Source organism: Ambystoma mexicanum, chromosome 6q, assembly GCF_040938575.1.
Source record: "Ambystoma mexicanum isolate Mex_15411 chromosome 6q, UKY_AmexF1_1, whole genome shotgun sequence".
NCBI lineage: Eukaryota > Metazoa > Chordata > Amphibia > Caudata > Ambystomatidae > Ambystoma > Ambystoma mexicanum.
Genome location: NC_090937.1, coordinates 1,472,895,354 through 1,472,922,616, shown reverse-complemented (window position 1 = coordinate 1,472,922,616; position 27,263 = coordinate 1,472,895,354). Strand labels below are relative to the sequence as shown.

The window sequence follows — 27,263 nt, the reverse complement described above, 5'->3', positions numbered from 1 at the left end:
TGCTGAAATGGGAGATATACTCCTCCTCCTGCACCATAAGTCCCAGGCTTGCCATGCGGAATTATAGCTCCTGATTGTAGATGGAGCCCATGACATATTGATAAGTCTTGTAGCGTCTTCTGAAAGTCCCGGCAATCGCCATCTGTGCCTGAAATTCTGCACGCTATCAGATATAAAGATCGATCCTCTATCAGAGGATGGGGAACTCCTGCTGGATCCACTAGCAAGTCTGGTCTGCATGCAATCCTCTGTGGAAAATCCGTAGAAAGTTCCATCAGAACTGGAAACCAGGCTTGTGACTTCCACTCTGGCGTCACTATCACTATCTGGGCTTTGTCCCTGCGCACTTTTGCTAGTACCCTCGCCAGCATCGCGAAGGGGGGAAACGCATAATGTCTCTGTGACCCCCAGTGGTGCAGAAATGCATCGGTGCCCTGGGCTTCCGGGTCTAGTCTCCAGCTGAAGTAATTCGGTAGCTGAGAGTTCAGTCTCGAGGCGAACAGGTCCATGTGTAGGGGACCCCATTTCGCTTCCAGTTTCTTGAAGACGTCCCTGTGTAGTCTCCAATCGCTGTAGTCCACTAGGTGACGCGAGTTCCAGTCTGCCACTGCATTCAGGGCCCCTGGTAGATATTCCGCCGTCACTGCGATATGTCTCTGCAGGCATTCGTGCCAGAAATTCTTCGCTAATTCCGCTAACATTTTGGATTTGGTGCCCCCTAGTTTGTTGATATACCTCACTGCAGATATGTTGTCCATTCTGAGGAGAATGCTGCAGTGCGCTCTGTCTCTGGTAAAGGCTTTTACTGCGAAAGACCCTGCTAGAAGCTCTAGACAATTGATATGTAGTTCTAATTCTCCTGCTGACCATTTTCCCCCTGTTTCTAGCGTACCACATCGCGCTCCCCAGCCGGACCTGCTGGCGTCTGACTCTATGATTAGCTCTGGCACGTCGCCGAAAATGGCTCTGCCGTTCCAGGCTTCCATATTGTGTAACCACCAGTTTAGCTCGGCCTTGCTTTCTTCGTCTAGGGGGACTAGCCGATGGTATCTCCAGCCTTTCCTCAAGTATTTGATCTTTAACCTCTGAAGGGCCCGATAATGTAATGGGCCGGGAAAAACTGCCTGAATGGAGGCTGCAAGCAGCCCCACTATCCTGGCTAGGTAACGAAGCGAAATCAGCGGCCTTTTGAGCGCTGCTTTCAGATCCTTCTTGATAGCTTTCATCTTCTGAGTCGGCAACTCTAACGTAGCTTTCTTCGTATCTATGGTGAAGCCTAAGAATTCTAGACGTCTGGTGGGCGTTAGCTCCGACTTGCTCCTGTTTACTAGGAATCCCAGATTGGAGATCAGCTCTATTGCCCAGAGGATCTGTTGCTTTAAACGGTCTTTGTCTTCGGCCATGAATAGAATGTCGTCTAAATATACAATCATCCGGCACCCTTGTTCTCTGAGTGCTGTTGCTACGGGCCTCATAAGCTTGGTGAAAGCCCATGGGGCGGATGCTAGGCCGAATGGCAGGCATTTGAATGGCCAGAGTTCGCCTCTCCATCTGAACCTTAGGAAGCGTCGAAATGGTGCCGCTATGGGCACGGTAAGATAAGCATCTTTTAGATCTAGGCGCGCAAGCCAGTCCCCCTTCCTGAGCAGATCTCCTAGTAGATGGATCCCCTCCATCTTGAAGTGTTTGTAAACTAGCCAGCTGTTGAGCTCCTTCAGATTGATTACTGGACGAACTTTGTCCTTGTGGTGCACTAGGAAAATATTGCTCAGGAAGGAAGGATCGCTCCCTATCGCTCTCTCTATCGCATCTTTTTGCGCTAAGGTCTGAATCTCTGCATCTAAAAGAGATTCTTCCACTTGGGTCATCTGAATTCTGATAGGGGCCTGACTCTGAACTGGATGATCTAGAAAATCTAGTACAAAGCCTTGTACTGTCTGATTGACCCACGCGTCTGATGATAGCTCGTGCCAGCTGTGCAAATAAAGCGCTGTCCTGCCCCCTACTGGGGGGTAGGTCATTGCGTGTTCTCTCACCTGAGTTATTGTTTTGATGTCGGTAGAATCCGCGCCCTCGGCGCCCTCGCGAGCCTCGGCCTCTGTTCGGGAAGAAGGCGTCTTGCTGCCGGGTCTCCCAATATTGGGCTCTGGGGCCTTGTGCTCTTCTATGATTGAAGCGGCCGGTCGAGCGGCCTCTATATCGACCGGCCCCTGAAAAAACTCTCCCCGGGAATACCTTCCTGATGGAGGCCTGCGCTTTTTCCAGCGCTGTGTATGTTCCAACGAACCTATTCATCTCCTTGACGAATGTATCCCCGAAAAGGAGGCCTTGGGCGCTTTCCCCCGCTTCATAGGAGGCTAAGTCCCCCAGCTTGTTATCGATCTTCAATAAAGCTGACCTGCGGCGCTCTGAAGATATGGCGCAATTTGCGTTGCCCAGCATGCAGACTGCTCTCTGAGCCCAGCTCGCTAAAATAGACGGGTCGACTGGTTCACCCGTATCTCTGGCTCTCTCGGCCAGATCCATTATTTTGGCTATAGGGCCAGCAATGTCGAGCAGTTTATCTTGACATGTTCTCCACGCCCTGTCCATGCCTTTCCTAGTATCCTTTCCTGCTTTAGTGATGAAGGTCAACATTTTTGTATCGAGCTCCGGCGTATCTGCCACTTTGCCGCTTAGCTCTGGCCTTGGACATTCTGCTTTGAGCCTGAACCTAATGTCCTTTTCCATAGGCTTCCTCATCTTGTGGGACATATATAGGGCTACGCGTGGAGAAGGTGTCCAGTCTGTCGATCTGGGGTGCCTTATGGTATCGGGGTCGAACATATCCGATATGTCTTCCTCATCCGGAAGGGCCTCCACACTGCTGGCTTTGGGTTTGTGCACGCTCTTTTGCGAGACCACGCTCGCTCTGCCTATGCTGCGCACATCCTCCTCTGGCTGTTCTTGATCTGAGAACTCCGAGGATGACGAATAGGCGTCCCCTATGTTTTTCGCCCCTGGGGTAGGGGGTACGAGGTTGGGCAGGGCTGTCTTCGTAAGGAAGGCACTTTTAAGCCTGTGGAAGGCATCAGCCACCTCTAGGGAATTGTTCTTCCCTGTACTTTCGCCCGGGGGAGTAGAAGAGAATTTTCTCTTCCGGGCCACTTTCTTCCCCTTCTCACCTTTTCGCAGAGGATCTTGTGTGGAGGTCCCTTCTCCGGGATCATCGAGCGTGCCAGCCTTCTTGCCCAGTATATCTTCCAGGACTGATAGCCTGTCTTGCAGAGGTTTAACTCCCAGTGCTACGGCTTGCACCAATGAGTTGCCCAGAACTCTTTTGAAGCTCTGGGAAAGGTCAATGTCCTCTTCCATACCTTCTTCCAGACCTCCTTCACTCCCCTCACTCCAAGCTTCCTTCTCCATGTTATAAGCCATGGAATTGTATGTGCTGCGACGAAGGCTCGTGGGTGAGACACTCAGCCTTCCCAGGTAAAGACACCAAGGGTCTGCCGAAAGTTAAAATAAATGCTCTCTCTCTTTTTTTTTTTTTTTTTTTTTTTTTTTTTTTTTTTTATGATTACTCCAGATGAGAAATGCCTCTGCTGGTCCCAGGCGAAACGCTAGTTAAATAGCGAATTCGCGTATATCTGGGATAGGAAACGAGTGTGGGAAAGGGTCTGCCGTTCGCTTATACGGAAAGGAAATTTCTGAGCGCGAATTCGCGTTCTGCGTGTGCGCGCTCCGCGTTTGTTTCTAAGGGTGGTTGGGCTTGCTTCGCCTACTACGCGAACCCAACCACCCGAATACGCGGTGCCGTGCGGCCGCTGCCTGCGCCCTGAAGCGAGTGGTAGATCACTCGCGGGCTCGGCAGGCGGCCGCTCGGTTAAGAAACACCTTGGGGCAAAACGAACGCGAATTCGCGTCTCGTCAGTTAAACTTGAAAAACGCACGAACGCTACGGCACCATGACATTAATGCGCGCGTTCTATGTCAATGCAGAAACAATAGCATTATGACAATTCCTGCGTGTACTTATCTGTGGCTCCGCAGCAAAAAAGAAGAGGAAGGGACCCAGAGTTTCAGGGGTTTATAGTGAGGAAGATGGACTGATTGGACATTGAAAGAGAGGCTGGGGACTACTAGACAGAGAAGCCCCATGGGAAGAGTAGTTTGTGATGTTTTGGAAAGATGATGTTTTCATATTTCCTTTTTCTTTGTTATTCAAGTAAAAAAAAAAAAAAAAAAATGTTATAGATGAAAACAAAAGAAGATTTTAAAAGCTGTGGTTAGCAGTAATTAAAGAAGAATAAGCATAATGCTCGCCTCCGGTCTTGTCATAGAATTATACACGCACCCATGCCTTTTCATTCTTTCCTTTTACTTTGGATAATGGCCATTCTCTTCTCGATAATTAACAGCCGGCAATGTTAGCGGTTAACTAATAGGCAAATGTCTTCCTTGGCTGAACGAACAACAAAACGTTTTGCATATAGTGGAATATGCATACAAACAAACTGAGTTTCCACCCTATCGTTTGTGTCCACTCAAGTATTTAAACTTTTTTGATCTTTTATGTGTCGCTCTTCTTTCTCTCAACAGTTTCTTTTCATCAAGTTTAGAGAGAACATGAGGATTCTTATTTAATGTGCACATTCGTATGAAATAACTTAATTGTAAAAGACATTAAAAAAGACTGCTAGAATCCGTTCAAATCTATTGATTTGTGGAAATGCCAAAACTCCAACAGTAGCCTGTTATTCCGTTAATGCTCTTAATCCAATAAACCCAGCAACAAACCAACAAGGGCAAATGGCTGGATCCCAGTGTTAACAGCTCTTAGGTCTTGCATACATTGGCAGCCATTGGAATTGGATTTGGGTGAAGGAATTATCTAGGTAGTGCAGGGGGGAGGTAAATGGTATCAATATACCCTGTTTCAGGAGATCATTTATCATTGTGGAGAATTCCTTTTTCTGCTGAGGGGATATTGTCTCACCCACAGCAGTGTGACATTCAGATTAAGGGCAATTGTAATGGGCTTGCATGACTTTGAGATCTGTCTGTTTCCTTTTGGACCCTTGGACTATAAGCATTCTGGAACCTGAGACAGCCACTGGGAAATGCTGTGGTATTTGTGTCTGCAGTGGGGGGTGGGGGAAGGGTTGTAATGGTGGACCGGAGATGCTGTGCCTAAGAGCTTCAAGGAAATGCATTACATTGTCGGGAAATATTATGAGACGCTTCTGTCCGACAATAGAGTTGCTCTTACTTTAGTAAAAAGTCCATACCTAAAAGATTGGCAAGTTTTGAGTTGCTTGAAAAGCAAAGAGTGTTGTTCCTTTTTGTTTCCTCTTGCTTAATGACAAACTACATCTTTGCTTTGAAATATATTACCATTTTTAATGCAACTAATGACTCCAATGTTCCACATTCTAATAAATATGCATTCCAATATGTTGTATTTTGGTTTAAAGATAAGCAATCCTTAGAATATACCTTGCATCCATAAAATATTAAAATATATAGATCGATTAATTACAAACCATTATATAATTGTGGAATTAAATTTACCACAGCTTTAACAAGAGGTATTTCTGTCCTTAAAGTATTCAGATTATGAACACCTTTAGAAAAGTAAAATACACGTCACAGAGAGTCATACATTCTATACATAAGTGTCTCAAAAAATTCAGATCCTGATTTCATCACCTATATAGCCTGTGGTTACATTTTAGTCCTTCTCTAGCTTCTATTATCTCTGCAGTCTGCAGTAAATGAAAACGGATTGTCATGTAGATATTCTCTGGCTGGAAAATGCTCAATACAAGACTGAATTCCTCGATACTCTGGAAAGAATGGAATATAATTTTGCCAAGGCACACCTCTTTAGCTGTTTGTAATTTTAAACCCAATCCCAATCCAACATTTTCTTCTTGATTCACTTTTTTACAGCGATATCATTCATTTCCCAAGGATAATGGCATTCTCTTATTAAACTGTTGCTCAGTATTCCCCGTAAACTGATTTATTACTGTTCTCGTATTTGCTGTTGTGTGCTGTTCTAATATAATTTAAGATTGATCCCACATTCATATAAGCAAAACCATTTGCCTTAGATTTTTGTATCCCTCATTTGAATATTCTATTTTCCTGATTTGATGTAATAGCAAATATTTACTCATTTGCCTGAGTCCAATATTCATGCACACTTCAAAGTAATTTTGATCATACAATGATGCTACACATTGTGTTTGAGTTTTTTCTTCGTTTTTTGTTTTCATCACCAAATGAATGCTATTGAATATTTGAGCGGACATTGAAGATGCCACTCCAGGGGTACCTGAAGTCAAAACATGACAGTGGGTGGATTTAGTTGATTTATAGAACTTTTTAGAAGGCAATAGTTTGACAGAGGCATCAAGACCTTCTTTGAATGCTTTAATACTTTTGTCCATGATATTTGTGAAGACTGTGATATAATCGTACTTGAAAGTTAGAGCACTAAAACGCCCAAAAGATTTTAGATTTGAAGTTCCATAGATGAACATGCAATATCTGATTCATTGGGAGAGGTATGGCTCGCAGGAGAGATATGGGTTACTGAACAGAATGTTTGGTTGTTCTAAATTGATTGTTGAATTCCAGAAGTAATTCCTGATGAAACCATGTCCTTCTACACCAGGATTTCTACTCCAAGGGGTAGTTTTTGGGGGGTGCACTGTTGGCAACAATCCCCAATTAATGTCAAAGTTTACAGATTACTATAAAGTGAGTACTCCTAGACTGTGGCAGCTGAACTATTTCCCTCTATCGGAATACCTCTGGTGTCTGGTCCACAAGAATTGGAAACCAAGTCAGAAGGTAGATGTAGAAGTAGGTACTCTTTTCCCCCCCGACCCCCGAGACCCGGGAATGCCGAACACTGGCGTAAAGACAAAACTCCCTACCAGAACCATATTGTAAAGTAAAGGAGACGCTGTATCTGGCATTCTTGTAACAGTCTTAATCTGCCCAAACTCCCGTTTGCTGACAGGCTCTGTGATCTCTTACTTTTCCTGTCATTCTGTATTTATATACTTGGTTAGCGTCAGGAAATGTGGGTTGCCTTTTCATCCCTCTGGTTGATAGGAAGACTCCATAGACGGGAAAGCTCTTGTGTAGAGGTAAGACACTTGCCATCATTGTAAACGCCCCTATATTGTGGGACCTTTTAGTGATCATCTTTTGTCTTCTCCCTTCTGCAGTTTCTGATTATCCGATTGTTCATTAGGACTCCTGCCTGGGGTGGAGGCTGCAGTGGGTGGGAATGGTCACACTGGTGTTCTGCAGTTGGTGGAACCTTTACTTTGAGTCTGAAGGGTATTGCTTCAAGAGAGAGACTATCATCCCTGGTACACCAGCAGCTTGACAGTGCTGACTCTGACCCCAACACTGGTGCTGCACTGGTTTCAATGTTTGCCACCCACTGGGGGGGTGGGGGGGCGGAAGAAAGTGTGTGTGTGTGGCCACCTTTGCATGGGCATGGCTAGCAAATTGGAGCGGCCTCTTGGCAAAGCCATCTTTTCTTTGGCAGTACTAACCGTATATGCCAAGCAGTACATCCTCGTTTGCGTGGTCTTTTGTATCTTGTATTTTATTCCAGTGTGTTACGGACTTTCTTTTTGGCCCAGTAGTAAAACTGATTGTTTGGGATTATACTTGTTGGACAACATTCATGGCTCTGGTTAATTGTAGTTTGAAGGCAGGTTGTAACATTACTGTTAGGGAGAATTCTCTTCTATGGCTATTTTCCCTTACCTATAGAGTCCCCCAGCAGCTTTGCTGGATTTGAGGGGTTTATTTTTTTTCTCCTGCTAAGAGTGAGACCCTTTTTTCCCACTCTTAGCCTAAAACACACACTAGAAATCTGCCTATCTTGTATGCTTATGGTCTATGGGGTTTTTCTCACCCTCATAGGAATCATCTTTTTCATGTGCGGTACACAGCACCCTCCGTGTCGTACCACAGGGGTGTCGTAGCGACCCCCAAACATAGACTCCATACCCTGGGACTGACTACTGTCTCCCAGGGCATGTAAAGTCCCCATTGACTTTACTAGTCAAATCTTATGAACAAAACCAGTACAACCCATCTTACTATGGAGGTACTCGGAAGGGTTAATAGTTTTTCCCTAGTGTTCATTTTCGAGGGGGTACCGTACAGTCCCTCTTTCAAAATTTTCTGGCTGGTGGCAGTGCTTACTACCGAAAATATTCGACCGCAAATATTTTCCTATGGGATTTTCCCATTGTTTGAGGTTACCACTTTTACTGACGCCCTCTAACATACCGCCGGTTTATTTTAATATTAACTTCACTCGGGTAGGTTTTTATTGCCAGAACTTTGATTTAATTTCTTTCTCGTGTCTTTCTCTATAGTCCTAACCCAGGTCGGGGATCCTTTGATTGTCCTTTTGGGGGGCTTCTGCACAGAAGCCCCCCTCTCAGCGCCACTGAGTCTGGGGTAGACAGGATGTGTGGGAGGGGGAATAGGCACCATGGGCAGGGTTGCCTACGCAACCCAAGTCTCACTCTGCCCTGATTGGCTGGGGGGGGTTCTCCTGCCAGGAGAGCCACCCCACTGTGTGAGTGACAGCTAGGCTGTATGAATGGGGGGTCTTGCTGCATAAAAGCAGGGTCCTGAGGACTGGAGGACAAGACATTGTCACTGGAACTAAAAAGCCAAAGAGGAGAGAAGCCAAAGACATCTGCAACGACTGAACCACCGGTGAAGCCCTGCTGCAGATCCTCACCACATTTCTCCAATGACTCGAAGATCTTCACCTGCAAAAGTCTTCTTCCCTTGAGCTGGTGGGGCCAACCAGTTCGCCAATCGCCTTCCAGGACCTGCCTTGGTCGAATCGCCAGTGCCAAGCACTAGGAGACCGGATAGCCAGGCATCCGTCCACCTGGACCGCGATTTAAAGGAGCGTACCTTTTATTTCGTTTGGCAGCACCACGGCTGGTTTCATCCCTGGGCAGTGCAGTAACTTGAACCTTCCTCTACGACGAGAGCCTCTCTTCCTCTGCTGGATCTCCCGAACTGCCACGAACTACCGCAACCGCAGGAGCCCCTTCTACTTTTTAAGGTACATTGTTCCGCCAGGCCTCCCTTTTCGTTGGGTACTGCTAAAGGTGTTTTAAATCCTTAACTTACCTACTGGGTTGGCCGCCCCTAACATCTAACATTGTCTTTCACCTTCTGCAACCACCTTTTCGAATCGTTTAACAAAGACTTGACTGCAGCTACAAGAACGTTTTTGCTCCTGGGCACTTTGCCCTGTACCACTGACTCTGGCACAGGCCTATTAACTCTGGCTAAATCTGTTACAACTGCCTTCTCTAGATTGTTTCTCACCTAGAAATGTGTTGGTGCACCTAACTCTTATAACCACCTTTTCCTTCCCTCTTTTTAAACTTGTGAAGTGCCATTTTGCTCGGTTTTCAACTCAGTATTATACATGCTAAAGTACTGCCTTGCCTAACTTGTTCACAGTTTTCTAGGGAAGTGTTGCTGGTGTGTTTAAGAGTATATTCCTGTATAACTTGGCCTTTCCCTCCCTTTTGGGCAATTGATAGAATGCCATTTCTGCTTGTTTTTCACTGTGCCGTTTTGCTTAGTTTTCACTCTTGCTCAAACTTGTCTACAATTTAAATAGGGAGTTGTGTATACTTTTCTTGACTGATTTAACTTGCTTTTATAATAGTGATTTGTGTGTGAACATCAGAGTGTGTGAAATAAATATATATATTCTTTTTGATACAAAGCTTTGGTCAGTGTTTCCTTGTTCCATAGTATTGTAGTCCTATTGTGTAAACCCTGAATACTGCTCATCTCCCTCTTGAGATAGGTCTGACTGCTTAGCCACAGCTACCAACTAAATCTTTGTGGTACAGACCGATACCAAAGGGGAGTTATTGCTCATACCTGTAGTCTTAATCTTCTGTAGTGCTCCCTAAGGGAACTGCACAGGATTCTGCCTAACAATTACTAATGATGTATCAGCCGATGGTTCAATGATCTAGAGCATTTTCACGTATCAGTAATAGTCTGTGTGAGGTGACAGTAGTTTAAACACTACTAACAGCTCACGTAACCGCTCACATATCGATTTGAAGACAGCCATTCTGCTTGCGTTTCTCTGAGCTGCGACGGTTCTTTTAAACCGATACAAATTCATGCATATACATGTTAAATGCACAGAAAGAAAATCTGCAAAAGCCAGATCTGGTCCATTTTCCAATGCGTCTTTATGGGCTCGATTCTGCATTGTACAGGTTGATTTGACATCTTGAGTGTGCCACATCCTTTGCATTCTAATATTCCTGCTGTTTAAGAAACTCATTAGTGAATGTTGGATACCGGTTTTAGAACTGAATCATACTGCTAGTACGGTCACAGACTAAGTGCACGTTCCAAAACCGATTCTTCATTTTTCACTTAATTCCTTTGCAGGAGACCTCATGGAGGGAGAACTCTATTCTGCACTTAATGAAGAAGAGGCATCTGAGTCTGTTTCTAGCACAAACTTCAGTGGTGAAATGCACTTTTACGAGCTGGTGGAAGACACCAAAGATGGCATTTGGCTGGTGCAGGTACGAACGGGTTTGGGTGATTTTTAATTGATGTAGATGTTTCTTCTATTTGCTCATTTTCTCACCAGGCCAGCGCATGCATGGGTTAGCTGACCAGAACTATGCATTCTTCAAAGAGAATTAAAATGCCACACAGAAAACGTGTGATACTCTTCTTTATTTGCATGTCTCTTTATTTGACACACCAACACTTTTTTTGTGTGTGTATATTAATTTAGTTACATATTGCGCATCCCTGGGAAGGTTAACTGTCATTTTCGTGCTTAAGTATTCCAATGGCTCCTTTGGGACATTACTACATGCATCCGCTCAGCATCAACGGTCTTCTAATTTTCTAAACAAGACAGCCACTGCATAGCGCGCACATCAGATGACAACTCAATGTCACTTTGCACCTTGATTAGGAAAGAGATTTCATTGCATCTCACCATGCAAACATAGTCCATGGCAAATCAATGCAGTGATATGTGTGCAGCAGTGTTTTGTGCGCTGCACAAGCCACCACGCTATGGGTTAATGGTGTCTATGTGGCGCTCCCGTATGTAACCGCACATATGCCTGTTTTTGTCTGATGTGTCAAATGTCCATACAATAGCATACTGGGACGTTTTGTGTATGTGGCTCAGAAGAGCATGCCATAATGTGCCTACACTTAAACGCATAAAGAAATCGAAGAAGTTGCCTCAAATTGTACATCCACTTGGCCAAACGCCCTTTCTACACTGCCACACCATGATTTTTACGAACTGCAGCCCAGCATTAATGAGATGTTAATGCCAGCTCTGTTACATAACGCATGGGCTTGCTCGTTTTTGCAGAAATACCTTCGCACCCCCCTCCCCCCACCAGCCCCAGCCCAACCAGAGGCCTGGGTAATAGTGAGGAGGTAGTGGGGAGGAAATATGGACCCATTACTATGCATTAAAAGCCGGTTTTGTTTAAAACGCTTCATCAGCTTATTACAGGTCAGGCTAAAGTTTGTAAAATGTACAATCCTTTCTGTGTAGCCTTTTTGTGCATTGTTTATTGGGTCTCTCTTTTACGGTATCTTGTCCTGTGTCCTGTCTTTAGATAGAATTCCCAAAATATATTTCTGTATTTAGTTTGGGCATGCTCACACTGAGACCCAGCCCTTCCTCATCTAAAATTCTTCAGAAACAAGAAGCAAAAGACCCCATGTACCCTATTTGAATGGCTGATTTTGCAGCCATTTTATACTCTCATCTAAAAACCTGTCCGAATGAGTATGCATGGTTTATGGTTACAAACATTGTAATGTTAGGGTGAGTGTTGTGACAAGTGGTGTGAGCACCACGCCATGCATCGCTTATGAATTTAGAGCTACACACATCTAATCCTTTTCAGACTTGTTTATCCAATATAGAGATCTCTTATCACTGTGCTAGTCTTGAAATTCTCTGTAATTTAATGCAAAGCATACAGGAACTCTCACTGGTGTAATCTGTCCCCTTTCCCACTCTCCTAGAGGTATTATGAAAGAATACAATAAGGGTGTACCAGACTGTCCATCTTGGAATGATAACCCATCAGACAATAATTCATATGGTTAGTTTAGTATTGCCCCTTGCGAGAAAAAGTGAGCTGGTACGAACAAAACACCTGCAACACAGGGCCAGTTGTCAGTTGGCCCTCAGAACAGGGTAGGCTGGTGCCCCTGCACTGTGCCAGTATTGACAGTTTGAAACTGCATTCAGCCAAGGCCTTCCCTTGGAGCAGGTGACAGAAAAACAATTTACGTGGACAGCAACAGCTGTGTTTTCACATTAGAATTCTTCTGTAAAGTACTTGCTTTACAATGTAATGAAACCAGCTTCATTTGTGTAGCAATTATTTATTCATATTGAGGAGGCGTTTTTTTCGCACAACACTGAGGTGTAGTTTGAGAGTGATGTGTGCCAGTCGGGGTGGCGGGGTGGTGGCAGAGGGGTGGGGTATGCCGGGGGTGGTGCATTCTGGTGTTTCGTGCATTCTGGTGTTTCGTGCATTCTGGTGTTTCGTGCATTCTGGTGTTTCGCCTTGGGCACCAAGTTGGCTAGAAACTGTCCTGCTCCTCTCGCATGGGATTTTGCAAGTTATTGTTTTGTTGCTTTGGAGGTAAAGATATACAAAAATAATGGTAACGATATAACTTCATCTATGTCACAACAGAAGTCCCCTCTGGAGAACCTAAAGGACTTCGTCGAACATCGCTCGAGGCTAAAGGCAAGGCCTCTATTTACCATTGCACCCTGTAAGGGCGACTTCTTTCCAAGGAAGCGCCCTGCCGGGAGAAACCTCTCGGGTTCTCACACCAGCACATGTACCGAGGCTAGTCCAGCAACCGGCCTTACAGCCAAGGAGTCTGCGGGTTCTTCCAGTGCTAAGGGACCGCAATGTTATTTTACCGGGATCACTCCCGAGGGGCAACACCCTACTACCGGCATCATGTCCGAGGGGGGCACCTTCACGCAGAACTACCGGCAGTTCAGGTGAGGGCAATATGCTTTCCAGGTCTAGGCCTGAGGGGCGGGATAGGCCCTATGTTCCAACACCAAGCGTCCTGGACAGGGCTGGGTCCGATGAGCCAGGCCCCACGACTTTGCCATGTGGCACGCAGCTCGACAAAATGGCTGCCTCGCCAGACAAGATGGCTGCTTGTCTGATACCCCCTCAGCAGAGCGGGCGGAATAACAAGTCAGAAGGTGGGACTGGTGTCAACCAGGTATGTGCCCTATGGTTTATCCATCAGCAACGCAGGGGAGGTTTCCCCTGCACCCCAGGCAGAGTGTGCCTCGGTTGCAGCAGCCCACAGCCACTCTGTCAATGTCACCTGCCAGCTCTTCAGCCTCCGAATAGCGGTTCTTCGTAAGGTTCCTAGCGCTGATGTGATTTTCCCCCCCCAGCCCCCCAGATGGGGGCCATCCTTCGGGATACTATGAGGGACATGCTCCCTCCGGCACCCATAGTCATTCCGCCATTGGCTCCAGTGCCTCAGGCCCCAGAGCAGCCCGTGCTGCCCCTGCCGGCTCCTCCGATTCGGGTACACCCGCAGGCAGTTCCACAACAGCCCCTGCAGCAGCCACCGGCTCTGGTCTCCACGCCGCAGCCCACGGCGCCCAGTACTCCACCAGCTCCGGATCCTCAGAGCACTCAGGTGGACACAGACAAGGAGGAGGACCCCACGACACACCATCTTCAGCCAAGGCCTTTCACGAACGCCTGGCAGTGCTGGCAGAATATTTGGGCCTTCCGCAGCCCGAGGGGGGGGGTCTTGGCAGAAGTCCTCACCCTAAGACCCCCTACCAAGACAGGGATCCTGATGCAGAAGGACGTTGTTCCCCTGGCCAAAAGGTGGTGGCTCAAGCCGCACTCGGCCCAGCCTGTCAATCGACGCCTCAACGCCAAGTACAGGCAAATAGAGGGGGGATACACTCTTGCTTTTAGTGCACCCTCAACCGCACTCTTCAGTGATTGCTGCGGCATCACTCTACTCTAAGCCTCAGTCGTCCTCGGCTTCCTCGTCTTCGACACTGCTAGGCAAGGAGGAGAAGATCTTGGAGACGTATAGGAAAAAGCTGTACTCCAACGCCTCCTTGCACCTGTGTCAAGCCAATGCTGATGCCATGCTGGCAGACGTTAACCTGAGGCCTTGGCTGGAAATTGCAGGCTTCCTCCTGGAACCTACGGCACACAGCCAAGTTCGCTGCAAGGCGGGATTAGGAGAAGCCAGGCTGGTAGCACAGGACATCATGGAGTCCACGATGGCCCATATCGATACCTCTGGCCGGGCCATCTGCATTGCCACAGACATGAGAAGGACGACCTGGCTCCGGGCTACTAAGTTTAACCCCGACGTCCAGGAATGCATATTGGACCTTACATTCGAGGGTAGTGACATCCTCCACTCCACCACGGATGAAGAATTGGATAAAAAGAACAGCTCGTAAACCGCAAAGTCTTTATTCTTATGAAGGCCACGCCAAAGGCGTACACCGAGTCACATCAAAGCTCCGACAAGGGGCGGACGTCTGGAGGGTTCCAGGGCTTCCAAGAACGGAGGTCCAGACAACCTGACCGTTCCCCGAGACCGCACGGTAGGAAACAACAAAAGCTGCATGGGAGAAAGGCTTTTTCCAATCCCCTTCCTCCGCAACAGTCTCGGAGGGAAAGAAGGCATGACACGCCCCTTCGGGTCCACGTGTCCCCAGTGGGGGGCAGGCTTGCCTTCCATGTGCAATTTTGGCGCCACCATTTTTCGGGCCCCTGGATCCTTTCTGTAGTATCCACGGGATACCGCCTGCCGGTCCCTTCATCTACTCTCCCACAGATTGGGAAATCAACTCTGTTGGCGGAGATCCGCTCGCTCGTCGAGAGCCAGGCAGTGGAAGGTCCCAGCCTCCCCGCGATGTTTGGGCTTCTATTCCTGGATTTTCGCCATACAGAAGAACCACCAGGCTGGCCTGAGAGTTCTGTTGGACACTTTCCACCCCCATTCTCTCCTTTCCTCTACAAAAAGTAAAGATGGTTACGCCAGCACTCCTTGCGGAGACACTGAACAGAGGAGACTAGATGTGCTCCCTGGATTTGAAGGACACGTATCTACACGTCCCTATTTGGCAGCCACATCGGTCCTTTCTACGGTTCAGGATCATGGGCTGGTATTTCCAATACAAGGTGTTATTCTTCTGCCTCAACTCAGCCCCCAGGGTATTTACCAGGTTAATGAATGCAGTAGTAGCCCTCCTCAGGGCCCAGGGCCACCACATGTACCCATACCTGGACAACTGCCTCGTCCATGCTTCAACTCCGGAGGGCGTTCTCCACACCTCCTCCGCACTTATGAGCACACTCCACGACCTGGGGTTTAAGATCAATCTCAAGAAGTCTCTGCTGCAACCCACGCAGAGCCTGACCTTCCTGGGCCTCATCTGGGACACCGGCTCCGAGAAAGTCTTTCCCTCGGAGGACAAGATCACGGCTATCAAGAGAGCCACTACTCACCTCCTCTCCAGGACAGTGACCGCGGCCTGGTGGTACCACCACCTGCTGGGTATAATGGCAGTGGCCCATTTGGCTGTACCTCATACAAGACTCAAGTTGTGGAGATTACAGCTGCACTTCGCAGCCTCATGGAATCGGGAGAGGGTTTCCCAAGCGTAACCTGTCAACATTCCTACATCTCTCCACTCGGAACTCACGTGGTGGTCTGCGGATTGCAACCTGAGGCAGGGCAAGCCATTCTGGCAGCCTCTCCCGCAGGTCACTGTCACTACGGACTCCTCCCTAGAAGGCTGAGGAGCCTTGCTGGACAGTAATAGCGTCAATTTAGTCTGGCCTCTGCAGTAACAGTAGTCCCACATCAACCGGCTAGAATTGAAGGCCACATGACAGGCCCTAAAGGCCTTCCTCCCTCTGATAGAGAGCAAGACAGTACTTATCCAGACGGACAACTCCACCAGCATGTACTATGTCGACAAGCAGTGGGGTACCAGATGCCCTACGCTGTGCAACCTAGCTGTCAGCATGTGGGAATGGACTCTGGAGAACAACATCTACCTCACCGCTGTCCACCTCCCGGTGGAGTTCAACCTGGAGGCGGACTGGCTCAGCAGACTGGGGGCGGATAATTACGAGTGCTAATTGAAAGACCTGGTCCTGTAGGAGATCTTCCTCAGGTGGGGGCAACCCCAAGTGGATCTGTTTTACCTCCCGGGACAACAGGAAATACCATCAATTCGCCTCCTGGAAGGGACAGGGCTCAGGCTCTCGGGGCAACGCATGCCAGATACAATGGAACTACATGTCGGCATACATCTTCCCTCCCACACCCCTGGTACACAGGACGATCTGCAGGATAAAGGAATCTTGTCACCTCAGCATCATTCTGATAGCTCCCTGGTGGCCGGCGAGACCTTGGTTCTTGGTGCTGCTCAGCCTATCGGACAGGCCCCCCATTCACCTATCGCTGGGTCCACCTCCTCTTGTGACCCAGCAGGAGGGGGGCAGGGTGCTCCACCCCACTCCTCACAAGCTAGCCCTTGCATGGTGGTTTCTGAGCAGGTCACACTGAAACACTTGAGCCTATCTCAGGCTGACCTGGAGATCATCCAGGGCGCCAGAAGCAAAGCTACCAGGAGTCAATATAAGAGCAAATGGTCCAGATTCTGTCATTGGGCCGACTCTAAGGAGATCGCCACCCCCTTAAGTACATGTTGGACAACGTACTCTCCTTCTCGACACACCTCGCTCACTCTGGAGGTCAGGTGGACAAATGCTGCACTTATCTTGCAGCCATAGGAGCCTACAGAAATTCGGAGGAGGGTCTCTTCTCCTCGGCTAGCCCTGTCGTCAAACAGCATCTGACGGGCCTCCACAGACTCTACCTGCCTATAAAGAAGGTACACCCTGTGTGGGACCTCAATGTAGTCCTGGGCGCCTTGGCACACAAACCGTTAGAGCCAATGGTGTCCGCTGACATCAGGCTGGTCACCCAAAAAACAGTGCTGCTGGTAGGCCTCACCTCTGCTCGCAGAGTCAGCGAAATCCAGGCTCTGGTGGCATCAGAGCACTACACTACATTTCACAAGGACAAGGTGGTCCTCCGGACGCACCCTACGTTCCTACCCAAGGTAACCTGCTCCTTCCATCTTGACGAGTAAATAGTCTTACCCATCTTCTTTGCCGAACCCAAGGATGAGCCTCAGAGGGTCTTTCACCGTCTGGATGTCAGACGTGCGCTAAAATACTACCTTGACAGGACTAAGGACTTCCGCAAGTTGGATGCCCTCTATCCCTTTTGGTGATTCAAGCTCCGGCTATCGGGCCTCCAAGGCCTCCATAGCAAGGTGGATGGTCGTGGCCATCATGAAGGCGTATGAGGGGCAGCACAAACCAGTGCTGCCCAATTTGCATGCCCATGCAGTCAGAGCCATGGCCATCGCGTTTCAACGGCATGTGCCGTGGCTGGTCATCAGCAGGGCGGCTACCTGGGCCACCCCTTCAGTTTTCTGTAAGCACTAATGTTTGGATGCTGCCTCTAGATCAGATGCAGCTTTTGGGCAGGCGGTTCTAAGAAACTTGTTAGGGTCTCCTCTCCACCCTGGGGCTACATTCAGTTGTAATTGCCCATACAGTATGGGGGACAGGGGATGGGACGTAACAGTAATTATAAGTTACTCACTGTAGTGACTAACGTACTCTAAGTCCATAGTCTCCTTTCCTCCATACGTCCCACCACCCCTCCAATAATATTGCTGTCATTAGGCAATGTTAAATATTGTTGACGCGTCAATGGGGACGGAGTGGCGCCGGTGGGCGCAGTCAGGTGAGCGCATGCTCCCAGTTATGCGCCCCCGCGTGCCTCTAAATTTAAAGGGGAAGAAGATTTTTCTGGTGAAAAAGGTTCCATCTCCCATCCCTCGCAAGGGACGCCCATACAGTATGGAGGAAAGGGGACTATGGACTAAGAGTACATTGGTCACTACGGTGAGTAACTATTAATGTGTGTGCTAATGTGTCCATAGATTTCATGTGTGAGAGCAGGTATAGAGTGACAGTTAAAAGTCCGAATAGACCAGGTAAACCAACCTGACCACGTAGCCGCTCTCTGTAAATTGTCCCAAATAAGGGACAGTGTAATTCACAAGGATGGTACTGTTTTCAGTAATAATGGTTCCTTTTGCAAAAAAATGTGGTTACGTAGAATAAATCACCAGTCTGAATCAAGGTCTTATTTGTTTATAATAATAATAATAATAATAATAATAAATAATTTATAAAGCAAAAAGATTTAAAGGTAATGACTAATTAAGTCTTAGTCAGGACACGGCTACCATCTCCCACAGTTACAATCGACTAATGGTGCCAATGCATTTCGGAGCTCGGCGCTCCTTCAACAGGGCAAGTCTGTATTACATAATGTAACATAAATAAACGGAGTGTTGATAAAATCACATAATTAGCAGAAGGGAAAACAATGGAATATATAGCACATCATGCATAAATCAATCAATACAAAATCAAAACATAATCATAAAAAATATAATAGGTCACATACCAGAACGTGTTGGAATCCAGGAAGCGGTAAAGAGATAGTGGGAAAAGGAGATGAACAAGTAAAATGAATAGTACCGCGTCCTGCATTCCAACACGTTCTGGTATGTGACCTATTATATTTTTTATGATTATGTTTTGATTTTGTATTGATTGATTTATGCATGATGTGTTATATATTCCATTGTTTTCCCTTCTGCTAATTATGTGATTTTATCAACACTCTGTTTATTTATGTTACATTATGTAATACAGACTTGCCCTGATGAAGGAGCGCCGAGCTCCGAAATGCATTGGCACCATTAGTCGATTGTAACGGTGGGAGATGGTAGCCGCGTCCTGACTAAGACTTAATTAGTCATTACCTTTAAATATTTTTGCTTTATAAACAAATAAGACCTTGATTCAGACTGGTGATTTATTCTACGTAACCAAATTTTTTTACAAAAGGAACCATTATTACTGAAAACAGTACCATCCTTGTAAATTACACTGTTCCTTATTTGGGACAATATACGGAGAGCGGCTACGTGGTCAGGTTGGTTTACCTGGTCTATTCGGACTTTTTGCTATACGAGTCAGGGTGTCTCCAGACTCATCGAAGCCAGCTCCTGTGAATCTTTTTCTAATTACCTTCCCGAATCTCATCGTTTATGAAAACATATTCCAAGAAATACCAATTTACATAGTGGTGCCCACTTATTTTTCCTCATGATCTTGCCCTTCCTTTTTTGAGACACATGCAAGTGGAGGCACACATTGACTTACAGGTACCTTGTACTCAACACCATTTTTTATCAACAAAATGTCCTTCGAAGATATCGAAGGACTCTCAAATAAATGTGCAGAAACCCTAGGGTTTTACGAGGAGGCGGCCGCCATCCTTGAACTTATCAGTGAAACAACAATTGGAACACCCTTAGATCATGACCCCACTGTGGCCATCAAATTGAACCTGGAAACATTACTTGATAAAGCCATGGAGTTAGACTGGATAAACGAACATACCCGCAAATCTTTGAACAATCCACACCCAAGGATTCCCAATTTTTATACACTACCCAAAATCCACAAAGAGCCTGTTAAACCGCCTGGAAGACCCATAGTAGCGGGCATGAACAGCATAAACCAACCGTTAGGAGTGTACATCGATTTCTTCCTCCAACCACTCATACAGAAAACCCTGACATATATTAAAGATACCGCACACTTTTTACAGTGTTTGAACTCAGTAACCTTTGAACAAAACCATCTGATGTTTACCATCGATGTGAAGAGTTTATACACGTCCATACCTCACGAGCTTGGAATTGAATCCGTCGAATGGCTATTGTTAAGAGCACCTGAAATTAGGGCACAGAAAGAATTTATATTGGCTCTTCTTCAGTTCATCTCAGAAAATTCATATTTTCAGTTTCAGAACAGTTTCTTTCTCCAAACCTCTGGGACATCAATGGGGGCCACCATGGCACCATCATATGCGAACTGTTTTTTGCATAAGTTTGAAATGGATCACGTGCTTAACAATCCTGAATGGAACAAGAATATACATCTATGGTTACGTTACATCGATGACATTTTTGGATTATGGATAGGCACTGAAGATACATTCAATGAGTTTTTTATATATCTTAACAATGTTGACCAATGCATTCAGTTTACTAGAGAGATCTCCAGAGACAAGATCACATTTCTTGATGTCCAAATAGATATAAGAGAGAGCAATTATAGCACCTCTTTGTTCCGCAAATCCACAGATCGCAATAATTTACGGCACCGCTTGAGCTTTCATCTGCCCAGTCTACTCAAATATTTACCTTACAGTCAACTATTGAGAGTCAAGAAAATTGTGAGTGACCCCGACGACTGCCAAGCACAACAATCTAAAATGCGAGAGAAATTCACCGCACGTGGATACAAGAGGGAAGAACTCGACTTGGCGACTCAAAGAGTAGATTCCCTAGATCGTGATACCCTACTGATGAGTACGTCTAAACCCAAGAGAGAACTTAAAACTCCAGTGTATGTCTCGAAGTTCTCCATCCAAAGTAACAAAATAAAAAACTCCATCAAAAAACATTGGAGCATTTTCAAAAATGATGTCAGGGTACAGAATCTTTTTGAACAACTTCCAGTATTCGCCTACCAGAGAAGCAAGAACCTACGAGACGAACTAGTCCACACACGACCCCCGTGAAGGAACCGATTACTCTACGCACAGGAATTTATCCGTGTTTACACTGTACCAATTGTAATCTAGTAATCAAGGGCAACACTATATACCATCCTAGAACAGGCAATAAGATTTTTCTAAAAACATTTGGAACCTGTGATAGTGTGAACATTATATATGGTATCAAATGCCCCTGTGGGAAGTATTATGTCGGACAGTCCACAAGTTCGGCCAAAGCACGGTGGAACGAACACCGTTCTTGTATACGTAACTGTAACCCTAATTCAGCAGTGGCACAACGCTGGCGGGATAAAAGCCACAATTTGAACCAAATCAGGTTCCTGATCCTGGAAGTATTGAAGAAAACCAATCCACATGAAGATTTGGGCCTGCGACTCAATCAAAGGGAAACATTCTGGATAGACAGACTCGGTAGTCTTTATCCGAATGGCCTGAATGAAGAGATTAACTACCATTGTTACATCTGAGTTGTTATGTTCCTATGTTTTCTGATCCTGTAAGTATCATCTGAATTGTTATGTTCCTATGTTTTCTCTTAGCGGTTTGCTAGCGAAGCTTTGCAAGTCAATATATTAATGGTACGAACATTGTGATCTGTCACCTGTACACCATTCTATCTGGTACATCAATCTTTGTGGTGAAACACTATATGTCCTTCGCACTGAGTAGTCTTGACTTCTTGTATGTTCCAACCTTGACCATGTTAGGTAAGGGTTGCTTCCTCATAGATTTGAGGGTATCCATGTTGTTCTATGGTATTTGCACATATACTTGCCTTGTATCAGTATAATCTTATGTATTGTTACCTGGATACTTTTCCCCCCTCCCGAACGTTTGTTTGGGACCCAAGGTAGCACATGTGGTTGCTACCATTTGGGACTAGTGTCCACAGGTATTCTACACTCTGATGATTAATTGAAGACATGGTCTTAATATAACTGTGCAGCACTATAATTGCTCCTGATACTTACAAGCTTCTTGTGTACACAAAATTGTGTCATTTAACTTTGTTCTATTTACTTCCTCATTACTTTGTTCTGCCTCTATGCAGATATTGTTCTTTTTGTATATAGTATTTTTTCTATGTTCATTGACTATTTTTTCATTTTAATTTTTATTTTTTCTATGTTCCACAATAGCTCATTCACACTCACTAGCACTCAGAATTAGTTTGTTTGTTTTGTAATGGCCCCTTTAGTCTCGCAACACAACATACAAACCGCACCGCGCTTTTCACTAGACGGACACGTCACGGACTACGGTCACGTGTCTATTTAAGCTTCAGTTTCCTAGGCAACGCTGTATACTGGCGATGCGAAACAGCGCAATACTGCCACCCGCGTTTCCAGCTTCTGTGCACTCGCAGCCTCGCGAGCGCAGGTAAGCACACTACTTCCCGTCTCCTTGACATTTCCATGTTACCTTTTGGCCTTCTTACCTATATACTGTTACATTTTCAGATTCTCGTCTGATCGGATCGAGTCCCTGACCGCCGATCCCTCGTGAACCGGACATTTTGTCCTTCTTACTACTGGCTACCTCGATCCCTGTAGGTAACTTCTAATTCTTCTCTTCACATCTTCATATTTATTTTTCTGTTAACCCACTATTCATTTTACTTGTTCATCTCCTTTTACCACTATCTCTTTACCGCGTCCTGCATTCCAACACGTTCTGGTATGTGACCTATTATATTTTTTATGATTATGTTTTGATTTTGTATTGATTGATTTATGCATGATGTTATATATTCCATTGTTTTCCCTTCTGCTAATTATGTGATTTTATCAACACTTTGTTTATTTATGTTACATTATGTAATACAGACTTGCCCTGATGAAGGAGCGCCGAGCTCCGAAATGCATTGGCACCATTAGTCGATTGTAACTGTGGGAGATGGTAGCCGCATCCTGACTAAGACTTAATTCGTCATTACCTTTAAATCTTTTTGCTTTATAAACAAATGGACCTTGATTCAGACTGGTGATTTATTCTACGTAACCAATTTTTATTTACAAAAGGAACCATTATTACTGAAAACAGTACCATCCTTGTAAATTACACTGTCCCTTATTTGGAACAATATACGGAGAGCGGCTACGTGGTCAGGTTGGTTTACCTGGTCTATTCGGACTTTTTGCTATACGAGTCGGGGTGTCTCCAGACTCATCGAAGCCAGCTCCTGTGAATCTTTTTCTAATTACCTTCCCGAATCTCATCGTTTATGAAACAATATTCCAAGAAATACCAATTTACATAGTGGTGCCCACTTATTTTTCCTCATAGAGTGACAGTTAAACAGAATGGAAGTGCATGCAATTAGTTGTTTCATTGGAGTGCTGTGGTGGAGTTGTATTTGAATGTTTGTTTTGTGTGCTTTGTTTGAGACCTGTTTTGTGGCAACTAGTGACAAACTGGGGCTAACTGGGAACAATTAATGAAAAAGGAAAAAGATAATTGCAAGAATCTTTTGGTCTGTCGCCCTTTGCTCTGGACTCCCGGGTGAGTGGCCACTCCAAGGAAAGCTCTTAAAGTATCCTAGTAACCCAGAAGTACTTCCTCTGGAGACAGATGTAAACAGAAAGCCAGTCCTCCTTTAACAGTAAAAGAAGCAGCTGCAGGATCTCAGCATGCTGGTAAGGAACTGGTCGGACGGCTGCAAGAGTAGCTTCAGCTTGTAAAACGGCACCCGTAAGGGGGGTGGGATCCAACGTTGCCTTCACCCCTTAACTGGAAGCCCCGGGACAGGACGCCTGTAAGCGAGGTTCTCAGTAAAGTTTGTCAGGAGTCATGGAATCAGGATGGTTCCTGGCTGCCCCATGACCTCTACAGGTAGCTAGTATTGTGGTGGTGTGCTGAGCTCTGTGTTCCTCTCAGCCCAGTTGAAGCCCTTTCTGAGGATGAAAAGAACCTAAAAGATGGCAGTTCCTTGGGATGGTGCTAGGGATGAGTCTCATGTTTTGATTACATGTCTATGTTCTACAAAGCTAGTGACAGAATGGCCAAAAGAAAAAGGATGTAAGGCAGACGTAGCTGTGTGAAATGAAGTAGATTTGCCACAGATTGCTTGCCAAGTTCTAGTACAGGCATTGCATAACAGGTTTTATAGCGCAAATGTTGTTGTGACCATAGTTCCTATGCAACTAAACAGAATCTGCTGTGCCATGGGAAATGTAAATTGTGTTGCAAATGCGGGAGGGCATTCAATTGCATCACTAACAAATGTTGTTGATTTTCTGGTTAAGAAATGCATGCAATAGATGGTAGACGCCCATGTCTGGTGCATCGCCTTACCCTCTGTCCACCAGCTCAGTCTTTGCTCTTGTGATTTCTGTTAGTGGTTATGCTGACGCTTAATCCTTTTCTTTTTAGAGAATAGCAAACTTCTGATGCTCCTGACCAACCACTTCCCTCCTCCACCTGATTCCACCCCCCTGTTGCTCCATATCTTTCATGGGTTATCCGCTTAAGATGCTGGTACAATGAGTTCTAGGTTTTGGCACTTTAAGGACCTTCCTCTGAAATAAATGTGAAAACCGAATAGGGATCGAAATTGCTGGCCGCTATAGCTCATGGCTGTTTCGAAAAGCCTGGTTGGCTGACACCAATAGCTGCCAAAAGCTATTTTTGTTGCCCAAAGACCACTGGTACCAGTCTGTGTGAATGTTATATTAACTGTGTGTTTGGGAACATGCATAAAGGAACAATGGGAAACCTGTAGGAGATGTTTGAAGCATAATGTGCCATATATAACGGAAAGAAACATATACATATATAGTTTCCATCTCATGTTGAAGTTAGATTTCTGGCCTTACCATTAGCTCCTTGTTCCCTAGGAGAGGAGTTGCTACTGCTTACTGGGTGTGACGAATCCCAGGGTATCGTTCCTGCTTGCCTAGAGGGTGTGCGGGGGGGGGGCCCCCATACCATGAGCCAGGGAGATGAGGCTGCTACCTGATAGTCTCCCTGGGGATGTTACTCGGCAGGTGGCTCTCATTGGGTGGGGGTGGGGGCGATTATCGTGGAAATTGCGGTATACCCCATACCCTCACTCGCCTCCCTAGCCTAAACAGGGTAACATGAGTCCAAACTCTTCCATGTACCTATGTAAAATAGAGCTTCCAAAATACTGAGACTAGGAAGGGTAGAGACTCTCTGTATGACTCCTGCAAAAGTACTGAGATGAAGAAGATTCCAAGCAATCCAGTTGAGAGTAATAACATCAGTATTGGGATGAAGAAGAGGTGCAGGGTAATGGAGAATGCTCCACGGAACTAACTCCAGCAGTCTAGTCAATATGGACAATCAGTAATCTGCCAATACATAAAAGGCAAGAAGGACTAAAGAGTTTGTTCAGCCCTCCCTCTGGGAACCGCAAGCAGGTCAGCGGAGTGGAGAAGGGAGACAAGAGGAATAAAGACGCGAGAAGCTGAAGCCTCCAAAAAGGGTCGAAGAAAGTAAGGCCCTTCGCTCTGCTGGGAGCATGCTGAGTAGCGGTAATGAGCAGCTATAGCAACGCCGTGACTGGGGAGGACGTCTCGGAGAGCGCAGAGCAGAAGATACCGACTCCTGGAGCCGGGCAGAGCCCAAATGGAAGCTGCCTGAAGGCAGAGACCTGTTCGTGAGGACGGAGGACATATCTGGGAACCCCTTAAGAAGGGTAAAAGTACCCGGGAGTTGAGGGCTGGCTGGGAGGAAAGCCTGTGAGAGAGACTTTAAAGGCAAAATTGCATATGTAGTAGGTGTCTGGGACAAGAAAAGTATGAAGAAATAATTACAGATGGCACAAGGGTCTTGGAAACCCAAATACAGGGAAGTTCTTACAATCCCTATATAAACAATGTCAGTGCCCAAAACAGCCCGGTGTTTTTTATTTTATTTTATTTTTATTTTATTACATTTGTTATACGCCCAGACCCGGGGGTATCGCAGTGTAGTTACAGACAATGGGAGAATGCAATCTTAAATGCGAACACAGAAGTACACAGGAATAAACAGTCAATAATATACAACAATATACAAAATAGTCAGCTATGTACAGTTAATTGGAGCGGATTGGTGCTCTGGTTCAGTTAGTACTTGTTGAATAGCCAAGTCTTCAAAGAGCTTTTGAATTTTGGGAGGGATGTTTCGTTCATAATGTGGGAGGGTAGAGCGTTCCAATGTCTGGGAGCCAGTATTTCGAAGCTACTGCCCCCTGCTTTCTCTTTTGTATCTGGGGGTTTCAAGGTATGCGTTTTTATTGGATCTGAGGAGTCTGGCCTGGGGCTTCTTCATGACTGTGTTGTTGAGGTATTTAGGTGCTTTGCTTGCCATGCATTTGTGAGTGATGCTCAAGGCTTTAAATAAGATTCTGGCTTGGATAAGGAGCCAGTGGTGGTCTCTTCTGGTGTTAGAGATATGTTCAGATTTTTTGATACCTAGGGCTGCTCTGAGGGCCTTGTTCTGCATGAGTTGAAGTTTGGCTATGTTGGCTTTGGAGGTGCCAAGGAAAAGGATGTTACAATAGTCTAGCTTAGACAGTATGAGTGCTCTGGCTAGAGTAACGCAGTTGTTGGCTGAGAGGAATTTGCGGCTAAGGGCGATGAGTTTGGCAGTGTAAGAGGTGGACGAGGCTAATGTGTTTACTTGTTTAGACATGGATAGTGTTGCATCTAAGTAAACGCCAAGGGTCTTGACTTGTTTAAGAATGGGGATTATGGTGCCATCGATGGTGAATTAATCAAGGGAATCGATTTTGCTGGAGGAGCCTAGTATGAGGAGCTCGTTTTTGTCGTCGTTGAGACAAAGGCTATCATTGGCCATCCAGTGTTGAATGAGTGAGTAAACTTGGTTAACCAGGAGCGAGTCTTGTGCGTGATTACCTGAGAGTGGAATGAGGATTTGGGTGTCATCGGCGAAGTTAGTATAGATGACACACATGGCATCCAAAGCTGCGAATAGTAGCTTAGTATAGGCATTATATAGAGTGGGGATAGGCAAGAACCTTGCGGCACGCCTGCAGAGACTGGCACCGGGTCTGCTGATTCTTTGCCGATTGGATACTCTGGAGGTCCTGTCTGCCAAGAATGATTTGATCCAGTTGGTGGCGTTCTGAGCTAGGTTGAAATTGTTCGCTAGAGTGTTAAGAGTTTATCGTGGTCAACCAGATCAAAGGCTGCTGAGAGGTCCAGGAGCATTAGTAAACATAGTTTACCTGCTTCTCTAGTGGCATCCATTTGGATCTTCAGATCAAGGAGGGCTGTCTCTGTGCTATGGTTGGGACGGAATCCTGACTTACGGTCTCCTATCAGTTGATGTTGTTCCAGGTGGTTCTGAATTTGGCAGTAGGCTATTTTATCAATTATTTTTAGGAGAAATGGGACCGTTGTAATAGGTCGGTAGTTGGTAGGTATTGATGT

The 27,263-nt window shown here is 45.9% G+C and overlaps 1 protein-coding gene across 2 annotated transcripts in view; it reads left to right on the top strand.

Moving 5' to 3' along the window:
- Nucleotides 1-27,263, top strand: part of LOC138516786 (charged multivesicular body protein 3) — a 939,210-nt gene that overhangs the window by 81,688 nt on the left and 830,259 nt on the right. For both annotated transcript variants that reach the window (XM_069632184.1, XM_069632182.1), the window contains exon 2: nucleotides 10,477-10,616. In XM_069632184.1, the coding sequence (XP_069488285.1) occupies nucleotides 10,477-10,616 (140 nt within the window). The remainder of the gene's footprint in view (nucleotides 1-10,476; nucleotides 10,617-27,263) is intronic.